Genomic DNA, 19,930 nt, shown 5'->3' on the forward strand with positions numbered 1-19,930 from the left:
AACTCTTAGTGAAATAGTCATTTTTTCCAAGATTTACTTGGCATGTCCCTCATGGCTCAGTGGGTAAAGAATCCACATGCAATGCAAAATACACAGGAGATGCGGGTTTGATCCCTGGGTTTGGAAGATCCCCTGGAGGAAGAAATGGCAACCCACTCCAGTATTCTTGCCTGGAAATTGCGCGGAAATAGCCTGGCAGGCTACACTCCATGGGGTTGCAAAGAGTCAGACACAACTGAGCGACTAGGCAAGCAAGCAACTTGGCATGTGAGTATCATGGTAGCTCATAACAGCCCTTACAAGGTGGGTCTAAGTCTACAACTTTCATAAGCTTTTTACATGATTAGTACTTTTTTATTGTAATACTATTAAACGAATAGTATCCATCAAGTAAGAATTTTGTTCTTTCCCCTTCCTGCCCTCTCATTATGAAATGTAATGAAACATACACAAGATGGGAGAGAAGAGTTCCTAGACAAAGAGAAATTAAAGCTTGGTTCTATTCTACTGTGGGAGTCTTCTCTTCAGCAAACTTTCTATATATGTGCTGTGTTATAAATTATGAGATAGTTATTCACCTACTCTTTTGTGAATTTTACCTCATGGTATAATATACTTTGAAATGTGGTATTTATCATGTGTGTACTTCCAGCTAAAATACCCATACACTAATGTCATAAACCATTCCTTTATTTTCATCCACAGATGTACATTTACCTATAGGTAGTATCATGGGTGGACTTCCAAGGCAGGTCTAAGTCTATAATTTTTTTTTTGAACTTTTAAAATGATTACTACTTTTAACTGTAATGCTATTAAATGAATAGCATCTTGGGTCAAAGCCATTCCTGTTCAAAACATTAAGCACATATACAAATAAGCTTATTTCCCAGAGATATCTACTGTCAACATTAATATTTCTGTATATATCTATATAAACACTATTCTTTACTATTTAAGGGAAATTGTACTGCATAGGTTTTTAATTCAGCTTTGCCTATTTATTAATTTTATTAATTGGTTACATTATTTTTATCATTAGTTTTCTTTTACTTTTCAGTGGTTTTTTTTTTTTTTTGGATCAGATGTGGTTCAAGCTGCATTATCTCAACATATTTTGGGGGGTCTTTAATCACACAAATATCTGATGAATGTCTATGTGCCAGAGATAGCGTTTATGCTGTTTCAAAGTCTCCATTTTGTTATTTTATATTAATTCAGGGTTTTATTTTATTTTTTTGTGGTCACATCAGATTTCAGTCTTAAATATATAAAACAGAACTATTTTTCTTTTAAATTTAAGTTAATGTCATCCTTTCTGTTATCTAGAGATCTTTTTTTTTTTTTTTTGGTACCTGACATATTCAAGTAGACATTTAGAAATGTGTGCTGCTTAGAAAAGTAGACATACTTGAAGAAAGGAATGGTAATGCCCAGTAGTAAGAGAACAGTAGGGAAATCCCTTAAAAAACTAGGAATAAAACTACCATATAACCCTAGTTTTTAAAGGCATTCCCATACTGTTCTCCATGGTGGCTGTATTAATTTACATCCCCACCAATAGTGCAAGAGGCATTGCTTTTCTCTACACCCTCTCCAGCATTTATTATTTGTAGATTTTTTGATGACGGCCATTTTGATTGGTGTGAGGTGATACCTCATTGTAGTTTTAATTTGAATTTCTCTAATAATGAGTGATGTTGACCAACTTTTTGTATGTTTATTAGCCATCTGTATGTCTTCTTTGGAGAAATGTCTGTTTAGGTTTTCTGCCCACGTTTTGATTGGGTTGCTATTCTGGTAGTGAGCTGCATGAGTTGCTTGTATATTTTGGAGATTAATCCTTTGTTGGTGGTTTCATTTGCAATTATTTCCTCCCATTCTGAGGGTTGTCTTTTCATCTTGTTTATAGTTTACTTTGCTGTGCAAAAGTTTGTAAGTTTAATTAGGTCTTATTAGTTTATTGTTTTTATTTCCAATACTCTGATATCTCTGGGGAAAGCCTTCCTCAGCGATCAATGCAAAGAAATAGAGGAAAACAATAGGGAAAGACTAGAGATCTCTTCAAGAAAATTAGAGATACCAAGGGAACATTTCATGCAAAGATGGGTTCAATAAAGGACAGAAATGATGGGTTCGATAAAGGACAGAAATGGTATGGACATAACAGAAGCAGAAGATATTAAGAAAAGGTGGCAAGAATACACAGAAGGACTGTACAAAAAAGACCTTCACGACCCAGATAATCACAATGGTGTGATCACTCAGCTGGAGCCAGACATCCTGGAATGTGAAGTCAGGTGGGCCTTAGAAAGCATCACTATGAGCAAATCTAGTGGAGGCAATGGAATTCCAGTTGAGCTATTTTGAATCCTCAGAGATGATGCCATGAAAGTGCTGCACTCAATATGCCAGCAAATTTGGAAAACTCAGCAGTGGCCATAGGACTGGAAAAAGGTCAGTTTTCATTCCAATCTCAAAGAAAGGCAATCCCGAAGAATGCTCAAACTACCACACAATTGCACTCATCTCACATGCTAGTAAAGTAATGCTCAAAATTCTCCAAGACAGCCTTCAGCAATATGTGAATCATGAACTTCCAGATGTTCAAGCTGGTTTTAGAAAAGGCAGAGGAACCAGAGATCAAATTGCCAACATCCACTGGATCATCAAAAAAGCAAGAGAGTTCTGGAAAAACATCTATTTCTGTTTTATTGGCTATGCCAAAGCCTTTGACTGTGTGGAGCACAATAAACTGTGGAAAATTCTGAAAGAGATGAGAATACCAGACCACCTGACCCACCTCTTGAGAAACCTGTATGCAGGTCAGAAAGCAACAGTTAGAACTGGACATGGACCAACAGACTGGTTCCAAGTAGGAAAAAGAGTACAACAAGGCTGTATATTGTCACCCTGCTTATTTGCCTTATATGCAGAGTACATCATGAGGAATGCTGGGCTGGAGGAAGCACAAGCTGGAATCAAGATTGCCAGGAGAAATATCAATAACCTCAGATATGCAGATGACACCACCCTTATGGCAGAAAGTGAAGAGGAACTAAAAAGCCTCTTGATGAAAGTGAAAGAGGAGAGTGAAAAAGTTGGCTTTAAGCTCAACATTCAGAAAACTAAGATCATGGCATCTGGTCCACTTCATGGCAAATAGATGGGGAAACAGTGGAAGCAGTGTCAGACTTTACTTTTTTGGGCTCCAAAATCACAGCAGATGGTGACTGCAGCCATGAAATTAAAAGACACTTGCTCCTTGGAAGGAAAATTATGACCAACCTAGATAGCATATTAAAAAGCAGAGACATTACTTTGCCAACAAAGGTCTGTCTAGTCAAGTTTATGGTTTTTCCAGTGGTCATGTATGGATGTGAGAGTTGGATTGTGAAGAAAGCTGAGGGCGGAAAAATTGATGCTTTTGAACTGTGGTGTTGGAGAAGACTCTTGAGAGTCCCTTGGACTGCAAGGAGATCCAACCAGTCCATCCTAAAGGAGATCAGTCCTGGGTGTTCATTGGAAGGACTGATGCTGAAGCTGAAATTCCAATACTTTGGCCACCTCATGCGAAGAGCTGGCTCATTGGAAAAGACCATGATGCTGGGAGGGATTGGGGGCAGGAGGAGAAGGGGACGACAGAGGATGAGATGGCTGGATGGCATCACTGACTCGCTGGGCATGAGTTTGAGTATACTCCGGGAGTTGGTGATGGACAGGGAGGCATGGCGTGCTGCGGTTCATGGGGTTGCAAAGAGTCGGACATGACTGAGTGACTGAACTGAACTGATGATATCTCTACAATGATAAAAATAATATACAAGAGGTTGACACTAGTAGGTAAAATTGTTTTTAAGTTCAAAATATGCAGTTTATATCAAAGTGCTTAGAAAAATGCTTGACATAATTTGTTTTCAATAAATTTAATAAATTGTTTTGTCACAACTGTTTCAAATTACTCCAAAAATCATTTTTAGAATAAAATATACATGAATTCAATGAATTAAAAACAAAAGTTTTTTTGGACTATAAGATTAATAAGATGAAATATGCAAAACAACTTTCAGTCATATGTCTTAAAAGAAGTATATATCACAAGCAATTAAGCAATGATATTTCAAGGTGGTAGATTATATCTAGCCTGATATCAAATATTGGCAATGGGAGTTTTGCAAGGGGCACTAGCAAGGTATTATAAAAATAATTCAGTTGCTGCTGAAAGGAGATCCTAATTGAAAATAGGGACATTGCATCCGGAGATGAGAAGTAGTATGGGACAATAATGCATTTGTCTTTTTACATTTTAAAAGATGCCATTTAGAGAATCAAACAAAGATACTGAGTATTGACTCAGGAGCAGAATTTTGGAAGGAAGCTCTGATAGTCAGGTGGGTAGAACTTTGCTACAGAGAAGCAAACTTTAAAGAAAGAACTTTCTAATAAGGAGTCTTGTCCAAAATAACTTAGTCCCAAGAGTATTGGATAAGTGAAGAAATCACTCTGAGTGTTCCTTGTGTAGTCCTCATGGGATGGTTCTGGAGTTTGTCTTTGTTACAAAATTATAATTGACTTATTTTACAGTCCCCTCTCAGAGGGACTTCTTCCTCCAAAATTCTGAAACACTTTCTGCTGCAATTCTCTGAAATAGTTTCATGGGACTGGAAAAAAAAATTGACTACCCTGGATTCTGGCTGCTACTATTTGTGTAGCTCATCAGGGATCAGGGAGTCTAGCTGCTTGTCTTAAATTTCCATTTTGCTCCCGTCTTCACTCTAAGGCCTGTGAAGCATGTAGCATGGAGGCAAGAGATTTTCATGCAGTTTGATTTCATAGATTCCTTGTCACCTATTTCAATTTTGGTAGCAAAATATCCGTAATTCTCTAAGAGAATGAAAGAGACCTAGTCTATCATCTCCACCCAGTGTTCATGAAGACAGATAAAACAGGTTTTCAGACAAGACTGGAGTAAAGAAAGAGCAAGCTTTAATAATAGGTAATGGAAAATAATGGACCTATAGGCAATACCACTAACAAAGAATATTGTCATGCCATGCTTAAGAGTGTTGTTATTTTATTGGGGAGTAAACAATATTTGAGATTAATTTTGATATTGTCTTTGAGAGTTTTTATTTTTCAACTACATCTTTTTTCCTAGACTGAAATAAAAAGAATTTGGATCTCTGCAATTTTACATGAAAAAGTTCACAAGATAGAAATACACATTCAGGTAAGAATAATTATAGAAAAAGCACACCTATTTTTGTCACATAATAAGGCAGCCAAGAACATTTTCTATATGATTAAAATATATTTTTCTTGAATTTCAAAATGTGCCAAGAGTGAAAGATTATCAAGATGAAACTGAACCTTGATAATTCATATTCCAATGTTTGAAGGAAGGTCATAGTTAAATCAGACTGGCAAGTGATAACTGATGTTTAAAATATATTACTAAAGATGTATATTCTATGATCTTTTTTATCTCTTGTTCCATTTCTTAGAATTCAAAATTATAAAAATCCTGTTTTCTCGAATTTATTTCTTGCCTAATACAAACTCTTTATAATTCTTCTATGAATAGAGGTGAATCTTTTCATAGTTCATATCCTACAATTTTGTACAAAGGTGATATATATGATATTACTCTACTATATTATCCTAGGTTAGGTTATCCTTGAAATATTAATATATTACTTTTATTGATATGGCATCAAAAGTGTAGCATTTGACTTGGCCTAAGAACAAATTTTCTTCTCCTTCTCCATCTTCTACTCCTTCTTCTTCTTTGTCTCCTTTTTAAACAGGAGAAAAGTGCAAGGTTTATTAATCATGTGACTCTTTGCAGAAAGAAGTTACATGTAAAATAATTTTAGCATGTTTCAAAGGTACTTTCTCTTCTGAGTCTTTTTTTGACTGTAAACCAACACATGGCGACCTATGCTTGAAAATGTTCCATTCAGCTTTATGTCTAAAAAGAGTCATTCTATTAGTTCTAGAATAAAATTTAACTGTCTTCATGGATGTTAACCTGTAAACTTAATTTAATTTATTCTGTCACATCCTATTAAAACCAAATTACATTTATTTGAATGGGTTTCACACATGTAGTTTATCAGTAGAGTGAGGTTAGTGAGTGAGAATAGTATTATTTTGTTCAGCCATTTACCCATGAATTAATTTCATGGCTTTTTTTTGGCCGTGCACTGTGTGGCTTGTGGGATCTTAGTTCTCCAACCAGGGATTGAACTTGGGCCCTTGGCAGTGAAAGCACAGAGTCTTAACCACTGGACCACCAGGGGATCCCCTTATGTTCTTTTTGAGAAAGTTTTTGGGAAAAGCAACAAATGAAAGAAGCAGAGAAAGTTATGAAGGTTTCAGGATTCCCCAGGATTTTTTGTAGACCATAAAAAACACAAAATAAAAGCTCTTACAACTGAGGGAATCTTGAGATTCAAAATGAAACTCAGCATATTTTCTAAGGTTTTAATAGTATACATTCATTTTAATTTTGTTAAAAATATTTTGAGGATCATTTGCTGGCTTTTATTATTCATACCAGTCTTTGAAAGGATAACTGACAGTTGGTTGAAGTATCGTCAAGAAGAAAAGATGTGTAAGGCTATCCTTAATTGCTAGACAGCTTAATTGACAATGAGTGCATTGTTTCATAGAGAAATAATAAAAATATTTAAAATTAACCAAAATTGTCTTGATTGCTTAACAGGTCACCCAAATTCAAATAAGTTAATTTGGATGCTTCCAGGAAGTCAATACTTTTGTTCTCAAAACTACTCAATACTACTGAGCTCTAACCTCATATTACAAGTTCAGTAAAACGTGCTATTTAATATATTCTTTTACACAGTTAACATTTTTGATTAGTTCTTTCTCTCATTTGGAAAAGTTTGAGATGAAGTAATGTCTTCACAGATTTATATAGAGAAAACCAAGATCAATAAACTTCACAGGATAAAAAATATAAAGGTATCACTCACATTTTATTTTCTCACTTAAATAAAATTAGACTAGTTCCAGAAGTTGAAGATTTATTTTATTTTAAAAGATCTCAAAGTAAAGCAATTTAGTTCTTTAGTAATGTACTTGGAATTGTAAGAGCTATTTTGTGTAGAAAGTTCGTATAATCTTGGAATGTACTTTTAGCTTCTTTTCCTTCATTAATCTTTTATTACTGAATTGAAGCAAAGTATTACATATAAAAGTGAATATTTAATGATAAAATTCATGGAAGTGTCTTTTTCTTAGTACAAACTTATCAGATTTTAGTATTTTGAAATCACAGATGACATCTCACAAAATATCTCATTTGACAAACTCTGTTGTGTTGAAATTAACACTAGACTTGATTTCAAAATATTTCATCTTGAGTCTAAATTCCATTTTTAACCAGTTGTGTTACCTCAGGCAACTCAAACTCTCATATTTCTTTTGCTTTGTCTAAGCTTAATAGAATAATGGATATGAAAATATTATGTCAACCATAAAGTATTTTTAGATGTAAAGTGTTATTTGTGATACTAGCGAGAGAGGAGAAACGTCGCTGACTTTCTCTTGTGCCTTTAAGCAGAAGTCTGCATGGGTGACCAGGGAGGAGACAACCACTCAGAAGTGACCGACTTCGTTCTCGTCGGCATCAGGGTCCGTCCAGAGTTCCACAGTCTTCTTTTCCTCCTTTTCCTCATTGTTTACTGGATGGTCCTTCTGGGGAACCTTAGCATGATTGGCATCATTGTGACTGATCCTCGGCTGAACACACCAATGTATTTCTTCCTAGGCAATCTCTCCGTCATCGACCTCTCCTACTCCACTGTTATTGTACCCAAAGCCATGGTCAACATTCTATCTCAGAGAAAGACCATATCCTTTGCAGGTTGCGTGGCTCAGCTGTTTCTTTACGCACTTTTCATGGTAACAGAGGCCTTTGTCTTGGCAGCCATGGCTTATGACCGCTTCATTGCCATCTGCAACCCACTCCTCTACACTGTCCGCATGTCAAGAAGTCTCTGTATCCAACTGGTGGCTGGTTCTTATCTTTGTGGCTGGGTCAGTTCCATCCTTCAAATCAGTGTAACATTTTCAATGTCTTTCTGTGCCTCTCGAGTCATTGATCACTTCTACTGTGATTCAAACCCAATTGAGAAGATCTCCTGTTCCAACGTCTTTATGAATAAGATGGTGTCACTTAGTTTGGCTATTCTTATTATTTTGCCCACGATAGTTGTTATTGTAGTATCTTACATGTATATTGTGTCCACAGTTTTAAAGATCCGCTCCAGTGAAGGGAGGAAGAAAGCCTTCTCCACTTGCAGCTCCCATCTGGGGGTTGTAAGTTTGCTTTATGGGACTGTCTCCTTTGTGTATCTCACACCTCCAAATAACCCGGAACTTCGTAAAGTGGCTTCAGTATGTTACATTTTATTCACACCCATGCTGAACCCTTTAATCTACTCTCTAAGAAATAAGGATGTTAAAGATGCTGTGAGAAAAGTTGTATGGAAGAAAAAAGTTTTACTCTAAATATGCTTCCACTTTTACTTTTTCTCGTATCCTTTGATTTTGTTCTCCAAATCTTCTAGACTTATGCATTTAAACCTCAAGTTGTTCCTCAAACCAAAGCAAAACCAAAAACCTTAACAGTTTTATTCAGCAGCATTAATAATATCCTATAAAAAATTCTACAAATTCACTTTTCACTATTTACTTTTCACTTTTCCACAAGGCAATGTTAAACCTGAAAGTTTCGGACAGCCATAAGAAAAATTCATTGTCTTTCTACAAAGAGATGTATTTTTCACTCTCCAGGTAATAATATATATGTAAATGGAGAAGAATAAAATATTATCATTTCTCTTCCAAGTATACCTAAGTAAAATTTAGAAAATATCTAAGTATAAGGATTCATTTGGAAACTGTGTGACCCAATTGGTTTACATGCAAATAACAGTATAAATGCTAGTGTTGTGTTTTGTTTCTGACATCATGTCAAAGATGTGAGGACATCTGTATATGATGAAAAGAAAAAGGAAAGATTACATAAACAGTGATTTTTGTTGAATTAAATAGGGGCCAAATAAAAATGAACATGGGAAGATTGCATTCATTTGGATTAAATTATGACATTTGTTTGGTTTTCCTTGAATGGCATGGTCACCCTACTTTCCTCCCATATGATGAGAACATTTTATGATATTTATGATGTTTTATAGCTCATGTCCTCTATCTTTTGGGTAATATAAATTATTGGTAGTGAAGATGCTATTAACAGGGGGCTTCCCAGGTGTTGCTAGTGGTAAAGAATCCACTTGCCGATGCAGGAAATGCAAGAGATAAAGGTTTGATCCCTGGGTCAGGAAGATTCCCTGGAGTAGGAAATGGCAACCCATTCCAGTATTCTTGCCTGGAAAATCTTATGGACAGAGGAGACTGGCAGGTTACATGGAGCCACAAATAGACATGACTGACTGGACACACACACACACACACACACACACACACACACACGTGATTAATGGAAACACTCAGTTGAAATAAAGTCAGTTTGAAAATCTCTTAAAAATATCTTAAGGCTTTATAATAAGCTCTACGGATAGTTGGGTTATACGTAAATGTACATACATGATTGTGTGCATGCATGTGTGCATTTGTCTGTGTATGAATATGTTTGGGTTATTTGAATATAGGGTAGTTTTAAAATGTGATTAGTTCTAAATATCAGGTGTCAATTGAGAAGGGAAGGCAGGTTAAAGCAGCATCCCATAGGTCTGATAGGTATTAAACTTAGGAAGCCAAGTTCTAAAGTTGTGCCAGAGTTACCCATTTTTACAGTTGATGTAAGTAATGCTTTAGCTAAAAAATTATAGTACCTAAGTCAGGACAACATTAAATTCTAGGCAAGAACTAATCTTAAAAAATAAAATAAAATTATGAGTTTTGTCCATAAGCTTGGCATTGAGAAAACCTAAAATATGGGTCTTTGATAAGGTCTTCTGTTTTTCTGCTTTTAAGATAGCAAAACCTCCTTTGATGAATGCACAAAGGCAAACATCATGGGTTAATGTTGATTAGGGTAAGAGATTTGAGAAATGAATATTCTTATTGAATAGACAAAGTGAGAAGTTAAGTGACTTAATAAATCGAGGTTATATTTATCTTTCTCCCTAAACTGGTGAATATACCATTTTTTTGATGCTCAGATGATACTATTTTCCTTGATATTCAGAAAAATATCATTTAAGAGGGAAATGTGAATTCAAATCAGCTTGGGAAATCGATCTTTGGCATTGATTATTATAAGTCTGGAAAATACCCTTTTTAGGTTTCAGTTTTACTTATTTCCATTGCATATTTGATACCCTTAGAATGTCACTCTTTGATGTCTCTAACAAGTGTGAGTTATTAAAGGCTACTTGGAAAAAGCAACAAAATACTGATTAACAATAAGGCCTAGATTCATTTGCTTTAGATTTTAGTCTGGTGGATTATATTTTCTATTTTGCAGCTATAACAGATTACAGTATTCCAATGTATAACCATCAAAGTGGCATTGCTTAAACCACTCCAGGTGTTGGAAGAAACCTGGGAAAGTTGAAAATCAAGGCAGAATGCTCTCAAAGGTGTTAAGTTAAGCTCTCTCTTACTTTCTTCTAATTTTCATAAACATTATTCTTGGTAAATTCTTTTTCTGTTTCACAGGCCTTATATGAAAAGTAGTGCCTAATTTATATCTCTCCCGTTATGTGTGCCATCGAGATTCCATCTGAACCCCCTGATATCTTATCAACATTTTGTTGGCTTTTATTGATGAAGTGTTTCCTTTTTCAGTGTTGCATGGATTGCTTATGAAACACCGTCACATTCCAAGGGAGTCTGAAAATTGTATTCTCCATCATGTACATCATAAGTCATTACTTTGAGGGAACTTTAAGTCTGTATTCACATGTAGAAGTCCCTCAATAGCGATATGATATTGGGAGGCAGAAGATTGCATTAGATGTCTCAAACATTCTCCTTCGCAATGCACTGTCTATTCCTCCCCGGTTCCAAGTTTTGGGACATGTGCATATATTGATTGTCCTATAATTCCATGTGTTACGTTTTGTCTTTAAATTTTTTGGATTGTTAATGTTTACCTAATGTGTAGTGCATTGAGCTTTGGTGAGGACATTTAGAATAATATTTTCTATTGCCAGAGTGCTAAGATGATCTGACTTAGATAATTTTAAATGATAATTCAAATATTCATAAATATAAGTTAAAATTACTAACTTAAGCATCTGTTGGATAAGCATCCAAAGTATGCTCCATTTGTTTTCCTTAGGATAGTTTTAACTCTTATTATGAGGTTTAAATTGTAGTAATTGGAGTAGCTGAACAGATTAGATATTGCAAAAATGTTGACATTTGAATTGATATTGGACTGTTACTCTTGTGAATTGAGTATATGTCACTTTATCCCATCCCATAATACCAGTATAAGTCATAAAATCAATAAAATTTTTTGAGTGTGTGTACGCTATTATATAATTGAATTCAAAGCTACTTACTGTTAAGGGCTGGGCAAGGAGGGAGGGGAAGAAGAGGGAAAGGATGGGATAAGAGAGAAGCAAGGTATCCTGGAACTTAAAAAAGAATCCATTTCAATCATTTCTTTTTTCTTTTTAACGTGAAGTACAGATTTTATTTTCTTTCTAAAAAATCTTTTTCAAATTATTTTCCCATTTAGGTTGCTACATAATATTGAACACATTTCCCTGTGCCAAACAAGTAGGTCCTTGTTGGTTATCTGTTTTAAATATAGCAGTGTGTCCATCCCAAACTCCCACTCTCTTTCCCTCACCCTTCCCCTCTTGTAACATTAAGTTCTTTCTCTAAGTCTGTGAGTCTGTCTCAGTTTTTAAAAATAAGTTCATTTTCATCCTATTGTTTTTTAAGATTCTGCATATAAGTGATATCTCATGTGGCTTAATATCATCAAAACAAATAGCACCATGGAATATTACTCAGCCGTTAAAAAGAATTCATTTGAATCAGTTCTAATGAGATGGGTGAAACTGGAGCCCATTATACAGAGCGAAGTAAGCCAGAAAGATAAAGACCATTACAGTATACTAACACATATATATGGAATTTAGAAAGATGGTAACGATAACCCTATATGCAAAAAAAGAAAAAGAGACTCAGATGTATAGAACAGACTTGTGGACTCTATGGGAGAACCCGGGGGTGGGATGTTTCAAGAGAACAGCATCGAAACATGTATATCTAGGGTGAAACAGATCACCAGCCCAGGTTGGATGCATGAGACAAGTGCTCAGGCCTGGTGCACTGGGAGGACCCAGAGGGATGGGGTGGAGAGGGAGGTGGGAGGGGGGACCGGGATGGGGAATACATGTAAATCCATGGCTAATTCAATGTATGACAAAAACCACTGCAATGCTGTAAAGTAACTAGCCTTCAACTAATAAAAATAAATGGGAAAAAAATAAATAAAAGTTAAAATTTCAAAAAAATAAAAATAAAAAATAAATAAAAAATAAAACAACAACAACAACAACAACAAAAAAACAAATAGCCCAATTAAAAAATGGGCAGAGGCATATGTACACCTATGGCTAATTCATGTTGATTTGACAGAAAACAACAAAATTCTATAAAGCAATTATCCTTCAATTAAAAATTAAATAAAATTTTAAACAATGGACAGAAAACCTATACAGACATTTCTTCAAACAAGACATACTGAGGGTCAACATCATTTCTTAACTATTATAATACTGTAAAAACAACAACAACAACAAAAAACCAAGACAAACGCCCCCAAAAACTTCAATCAAAGACTAAAGTTGGCTTAAAACTCAGCATTCAGAAAACTAAGATCATGGCATCTGGCCCCGTCACTTCATGGCAAATAGTTGGGGAAACAATGGAAACAGTAAAGGACTTTATTTTTTGGGACTCCAAAAATCACTGTGGATGGTGACTGCAGCCATGAAATTAAAAGATGCTTGCTCCTTGGAAGAAAAGTTATGACCAACCTAGACAGCATATTAAAATGCAGAGACATTACTTTGCCAACAAATGTCCATCTAGTCAAAGCTATGGTTTTTCCAGTAGTCATGTATGGGTGGAAGAGTTGGATCATAAAGAAGGCTGAGCGCCGAAGAATTGATGCTTTTGAACTGTGGTGTTGGAGAAGACTCTTGAGAGCCCTTTGGACAGCAAGTAGAGCCAAGTCAATCCTGAAGGAAATCAGTCCTGAACATTCATTGGAAGGACTGATGCTGAAGCTGAAACTCCAATAGTTTGGCCACCTGATGAGAAGAATTGACTCATTTGAAAAGACCCTGATGCTGGGAAAGATTGAAGGCGAAAAGAGAAGGGGACGACAGAGGATGAGATGGTTGGATGGCATCACCGACTCAATGAACATGAGTTTGAGTACGCTCTGGGAGTTGGTGATGGACAGGGAAGCCTGGAGTGCTGCAGTCCATGGGATCGCAAAGAGTTGGAGAGACTAATCGACTGAACTGAACTGAATTTTCATAGTTCTTACTTTTACTGAATATGACCTCTAGATTTTAGAAATAGTTTTTTTTTTCCCCTTATCAATGTGTAAACATTGTTTGACATTGTGATGATTGGTATTGGGTTTCTCAAATGCATGTCTTATAGTTGGGTGTCTATAGTGGTAACCTACATAAATGAACTTTGGATATTTTAAGCAAAAGAATAATTAGACACATACTTTTTTCTTTTGCTCCAGCTGCACACACACAATGAGAGGGCTGGAGAGGGTGAGCCCTTTGGCAGCAATCTAGGAAGTTAGAATGTGAAAAATAGGCAAGAGTCCTCAAGTAGGATTCAAACTTGCCAAATGTCACACTATTAGAAACTTTTGCTTTAAGAAATTTCAAGTTCTTTGTCCCTCTGCTGGATAGTTCTGAGACAGGGTCTAATATATAGCTCTGTTGTTGTTGCTGTTACTGTTGTTTAGTCATTAAGTCATGTTGGACTCTTTTGTGATCCCATGGACTGTAGTCCTCCTGGCTCCTCTGTCCATGGGATTTTCCAGACAAGAATACTAGAGTGTGTTGCCATTTCCTTCTGCAAGGGATCTTCCTGACTCAGGGATGGAACCCATGTCTCCTGCATTAGCAGGTGGATTCTTTACCACTTAGACACCAGGGAAGACCAATAAATAGCTCTATAAAGCCACAAAATGTTTGGAGAGTTCTTCAAACATTTTCTTCAGTGTTCATTCATTTGAAAATTAGTCACCAAAATATTTGGAAGGTTTTGGAAGGAATTCAATTCATATCTTATTCAAGAGTGAATTCAGTGATTTCAGTTCACATCTTATTCACATCTTCATTCCACTGACTCTCTGTGACTCAGCTCAGGTCTAAGAATTGGGAGATGGGCATTATCTGAATCATGGTAGCTCAGGTCAACTTTTGATCTTATCTAATGCCTCTCTGTCTTTTGCTCTCTCTCGAAAGAGGGTTCACTTAATTTTCTTCCTAGATACCTTATGATTAGCTAACCTTAGGTGGAGATTACTATACCATGTTCATTTTTGAACTAATAAGTTGCTACTATCATGTTAACCAAATCTTCCTTTGCTCTCAGTCAGAAGCCAAAATCTGAACACTCTCACTCCTCTATTCTCACTGATATTAGAAAGGCCACTTTAACCTTAATGTCTGCCACCAACATCCTTAGAGAGAAGTATCACATCTGCTTTGAAAATTTCTAGCTGTTTGCTTTGTCATTGGTGGAGGAACACCTCAGGGACACCTAGCTAGGATATATGAGAATATCTATGGTTAATCCTCCTAAGCACTAATGTCTCCTAAAGATATTAAATTTCCTTTTCTATACTTTTCCCAAAGTGTTTCTAGTGTCTTAATTTCCATTAATATCCAGTATTAATTAATAAATTACATTTGTCATCTCAACCAAGCATTCGACTTCAACTTAATGACGTTAGCTAGCATACTAATTATCAAATTTTGGTAAGTATGAATTCTATCAAATAGCTTCCTCCCTCCCAAGTAAAAGAGCCCTAAAATTCATTCACATCAAAGCACTTTTGCCAATATGCACCCCAAAAATATACAAAAATTTAAGCCAGTCTTCTATAAATACCCCATCTGCCTTAGGGCAGTATTCATGTTCTTGCACTAATAAATGAGCTCATAGAATGAAAATGAGGGGTGGAAAGGGGGAACTATAGCTTCTTCCTTCAAGGAAACTTCTTCAGGTAAAGGAGTAGCAGCATCTTAAATTGAGCAGGGAATAACTGTTAGGAAGATAGGTCTGCTTCCATCTGCAAAGGTGGTTGAGGTAGTTTCCAAAATGTCAGGATTTTCAAATGTTTTAAGTATTGTTACAATTCAGGACTCTTGCCTGGAAAACTCACGGACAGAGGAGCATGGTAAGCTACAGTCCATGGGGTCACAAAGAGTTGGACATGACTGCGCAACTTCATTTTCACTTTCACAAACCAGGAATCGTCAGTTAATTGTGTGAGAGAAATTGAAGGAATGAATCAACATACCTTGTGTTCAGCAAGCCAAAGATTCATACTCTGGGTTTAGCTTTCAGCAATTTCATCTCTGCAGCTGTTAACTATAGGAGATTATCTTGTCATGGTGCAAGTTCCCTATAGAAACAGAAGTTAAAGATCTGAGCTCAATTTTTGCTTTAATTTGTCAGAAGTACTAACAGCATGTTGCAGTCCTTGAATTACCCACGCCATAATTACAATTCAGATGGTGACTCTATCAGATTGGACTCTATCTGACTCCATCAGATTCTTGCTTTCAGTGGGTATATGATTCAATTTAACTCTATGGTAGGTCAGATCAGTTGCTCATTCATTACCGACCCTTTGCAACCCCATGGACTGCAGCATGCCAGGCTTCCCTGTCCATCACCAACTCCTGGAGCTTACTAAAACTCATGTCCATTGAGTCAGTGATGCCATCCAACCATCTCACTCTCTGTCATCCGCTTCTTCCACCTTCAATCTTTCCCAGCATCAGGGTCTTTTCAAATAAGTTAATTCTTTGCATCAGATGGTCAAAGTATTGGAGTTTCAGTGTCAGCATCATTCCTTCTCATGAATATTCAGGACTGATTTACTTTAGGATTGACTGGCTAGATCTCCTTGTTGTCCAAGGGACTCTCAAGAGTCTTCCTCAAAACCACAGTTCAAAAGCATCAATTCTTTAGCGCCCAGCTTTCTTTATAGTCCAAATCTCACATCCATACATGACTACGGGATAAACCATAACTTTGACTAGATGGACCTTAATTGGCAAAGTAATGTTTCTGCATTTTAATATGCTGTGTAGGTTAGTCATAAATTTTCTTCCAAGGAGCAAACATCTTTTAATTTCATGGCTGCAGTCACCATCTGCAGTGATTTTGGAGCCCCAAAAGATAAAGTCTCTTACTGTTTCCATTGTTTCCAAAACTATTTGCCATGAAGTGATGGGACCAGATGCCATGATCTTTATTTTCTGAATGTCGAGTTTTAAGCCAAAATTTTCACTCTTCTCTTTCAGTTTCATCAAGAGGTGCTTTAGTTCTTCTTCACTTTCTGCCATAAAGGTGGTGTCATCTGCATATTTGCAATTATTGATATTTCTCTCAGCAATCTTGATTCCAGCTTGTACTTCATCCAGTCTGGCATTTCACATGATGTACTCTGCATATAAGTTAAATAAGCAGGGTGACAATATACAGCCTTAACATACCCCTTTCCCAATTTGGAACCAGTCTGTTGCTCCATGTCGGGTTCTAACTGTTGGTTCTTGACCTGCATACATATTTCTCAGGAAGAAGATAAGGTAGTCTGATATTCCCATCTCTTTAAGAATTTTCCAGTTTGTTGTGATTCACACAGTCGAAGGCTTTGGTGTAGTCAATAAAGCAGAAGTGATATCTCTTTTGGGTGCTCTCGCTTTTTCAGTGATCCAGTGGGTGTTCAGAATTTGATCTCTTGATTATCTGCCTTTTCTAAATTCATCTTGAACATTTGGAAATTCACAGTTCACATACTGCTGAAGCATACCTTCAAGAATTTTGAGCATTATGTTGCTAGCATGTGAGATGAGTGCATATGTGCAGTAGTTTGAGCATTCTTTGGCATTGCCTTTCTTTGAGATTGGAATGAAAACTGACCTTTTCCAGTCCTGTGGCCACTGCTGAGGTTTCCAAATTTGCTGGCATATTGAGTGCAGCACTTTCACAGCATCATCTTTTAGGATTGAAATAGCTCAACTGGAATTCCATCACCTCCACTAGCTTTGTTTGTAATGATGCTTCCTAAGGCCCAGTTGACTTTGCATTCCAGGATGTCTGGCTCTTGATGAGTGTCACACCATCATGATTATCTGGGTCATGAAGATCTGTTTTGTAAAGTTCTGTGTATTCTTGCCACCTCTTCTTAATATCTTCTGCTTCTGTTAGGTCCATACCATTTCTTTCCTTTATTGAGCCCATCTTTGCATGAAAATTTCCTCTGATATCTCTAATTTCCTTGAAGAGATCTCTAGTCTTTCCCACTCTATTGTTTTCCTCTACTTCTTTGCTTTGATCACTGAGGGAGGCTTTCTTAACTCTCCTTGCTATTCTTTGGAACTCTGCAGTCAAATGGATATATCTTTTCTTTTCTACTTTGTCTTTCACTTCTCTTCTTCTCAGCTCTTTGTAAGGCCTTCCCAGACAACCATTTTGCCTTTTTGTATTTCTTATTTTGGGGGATGGTCTTGATCACTAACTCCTATACAATGTCAGAAACCTCCATCCATAGTTCTTCAGGCACTCTGTCTATAAGATCTAATACCTTGAATCTATTTGTCACTTCTACTATATAATTGTAAGGGATTTGATTTAGGTCATATCTGCATGGTCTAGTGGTTTCCCCTACTTTCTTCAATTTAAGTCTGAATTTAGCAATAAGCAATTCATGATCTGAGCCACAGTCAGCTCCCAGTCTTGTTTTTGCTGACAGTATAGAGCTTCTCCATCTTTGGCTGCAAAGAATATAATCAATCTGATTTTGGTATTGACCATCTGGTGATGTCCATGTGTAGAGGCATCTCTTGTGTTGTTGGAAGAGGGTGTTTGCTATGACCAGTGTGTTCTCTTGGCAAAGCTCTATTAGCCTTTGCTCTGCTTCATTCTGTTCTCCAAGGCCAAATTTGCCTGTTACTCCAGGTATCTCTTGACTTCCTTCTTTTGTATTCCAGTCCTGTATAATGAAAAGGACAACTTTTTGGGTGTTAGTTCTAAAAATTCTTGTAGGTTCTTATAGAACTATTCAACTTCAACTTCTTCAGCATTACTGGTTGGAGCATAGACTTGGATTACCATGATATTGAATGGTTTGCCTTGGAAATGAACAGAGATCATTCTGTTGTTTTTGAGACTGCACCCAAGTACTGCATTTAAGATTTTTTAGTTGACTATAATGGCTACTCCATTTTTTCTAAGAAATTCTTGCTCACAGTAGTTGATATAATGGTCATCTGAGTTAAATTCACCCATTCCAGTCCATTTTAGTTTGCTGATTCCTAAAATGTCGATGTTCACTCTTGCCATCTCTTGTTTGACCACTTCCAATTTGCCTTAATTCATGGACCTGGCATTCCAAGTTCCTATGCAATATTGCTCTTTACAGCATCAGGCTTTACTCCCATCACCAGTCACATCCACAACTGGGTATTGTTTTTGCTTTGGCTCCATCTCTTCATTCCTTCTGGAGTTATTTCTCCACTGATCTCCAGTAGCATATTTGGCACCTACCAACCTGGGGAGTTCATTTTTCAGTGTTCTATCTTTTTTCCTTTTCATATTGTTTATGGGATTCTCAAGGCAAGAATACTGAAGTGGCTTGCCATACCCTTCTCCAGTGGACCACATTTTGTCAGAAGTCTCCACCATGACCCGTCCATCTTGGGTGGCCCTACACAGCATGACTCATAGTTTCATTGAGTTAGATAAGGCTGTGGTCCATGTGATCACATGCTTTTCTGTAATTGTGGTAGACAATTTTACCACAAATCATGTGAACATCTAGGCTCCATGCCTAGTATAGGGTTTTTTTTTTTTTTTTTTTTTAATCATATTTTTGGCCATATAAGCAATTACCAGATCCTAGTTTTCCTTGAAACAATTATATTGGAACAGTGTTTGAGTATCTGTTTAAAGTTTTGGGTGCTAATAACAGAAACTCAGTTAAGTAACTGATGCAGATTTATATATTAGAAGGGTAAGGGCATTGGTTAACACACAATATTGATAAGAAGGCAGAAGTTTCTGATTTAAAAGAGGGTAATATCAAATACACTGCAGAGAATGAAGAAGCAAGACATATAGGAATGGTCTGGATGGGACCCATCTAAAAATAATGTCACAAGTGGGAAATGTAAATTTCAAGTATCATGGTTCTCTGAGCCACTCTGCTAAAACTTCAAATTCCAGTGAGAATACATTTTATTGGCCTTTATTGTCATGGGCCTGTTTGTTTGTCAAGGGAAGATAAGACATCTAAATTGAGTCCAGTAGACTGTATCAAATTGAAAATTATTAATGCCTCAAAAATAAGTTAGGCATTATTAAGGAAGGGAAAATGGAAACCAGATGGCAAAAAAGCAATATACAGCCACTATACAATTTGTATTTCATGTAATAGCTCATGAAAAGGAGATAAATATTATATATATATGAGTGTGTATATGTTAATCTCAAACTCCTAATTTATCTCTCCACTATCTCCTTTGGTAAACATAAGTTTGTTTTCTATGCCTGTTAATTTATTTTAATTTTGTAAATAAGTTCATGCGTATTTTTTTTTAGATTCCACATATAAGTTATAAGATATTTATCTCTGACTTAC

At 36.3% G+C, this 19,930-nt stretch overlaps 1 protein-coding gene across 1 annotated transcript; it reads left to right on the forward strand.

The window, feature by feature from the left end:
- Positions 1-7,596: 7,596 nt before the first annotated feature.
- LOC110152584 (olfactory receptor 9K2-like) lies at positions 7,597-8,538 on the forward strand. The gene has a single exon (XM_020916379.2). It carries the CDS (start codon positions 7,597-7,599, stop codon positions 8,536-8,538), a length of 942 nt encoding a protein of 313 aa, XP_020772038.2.
- Positions 8,539-19,930: the final 11,392 nt, after the last annotated feature.

This window comes from Odocoileus virginianus, chromosome 23 (assembly GCF_023699985.2).
Source record: "Odocoileus virginianus isolate 20LAN1187 ecotype Illinois chromosome 23, Ovbor_1.2, whole genome shotgun sequence".
Taxonomy (NCBI): Eukaryota; Metazoa; Chordata; class Mammalia; order Artiodactyla; family Cervidae; genus Odocoileus; species Odocoileus virginianus.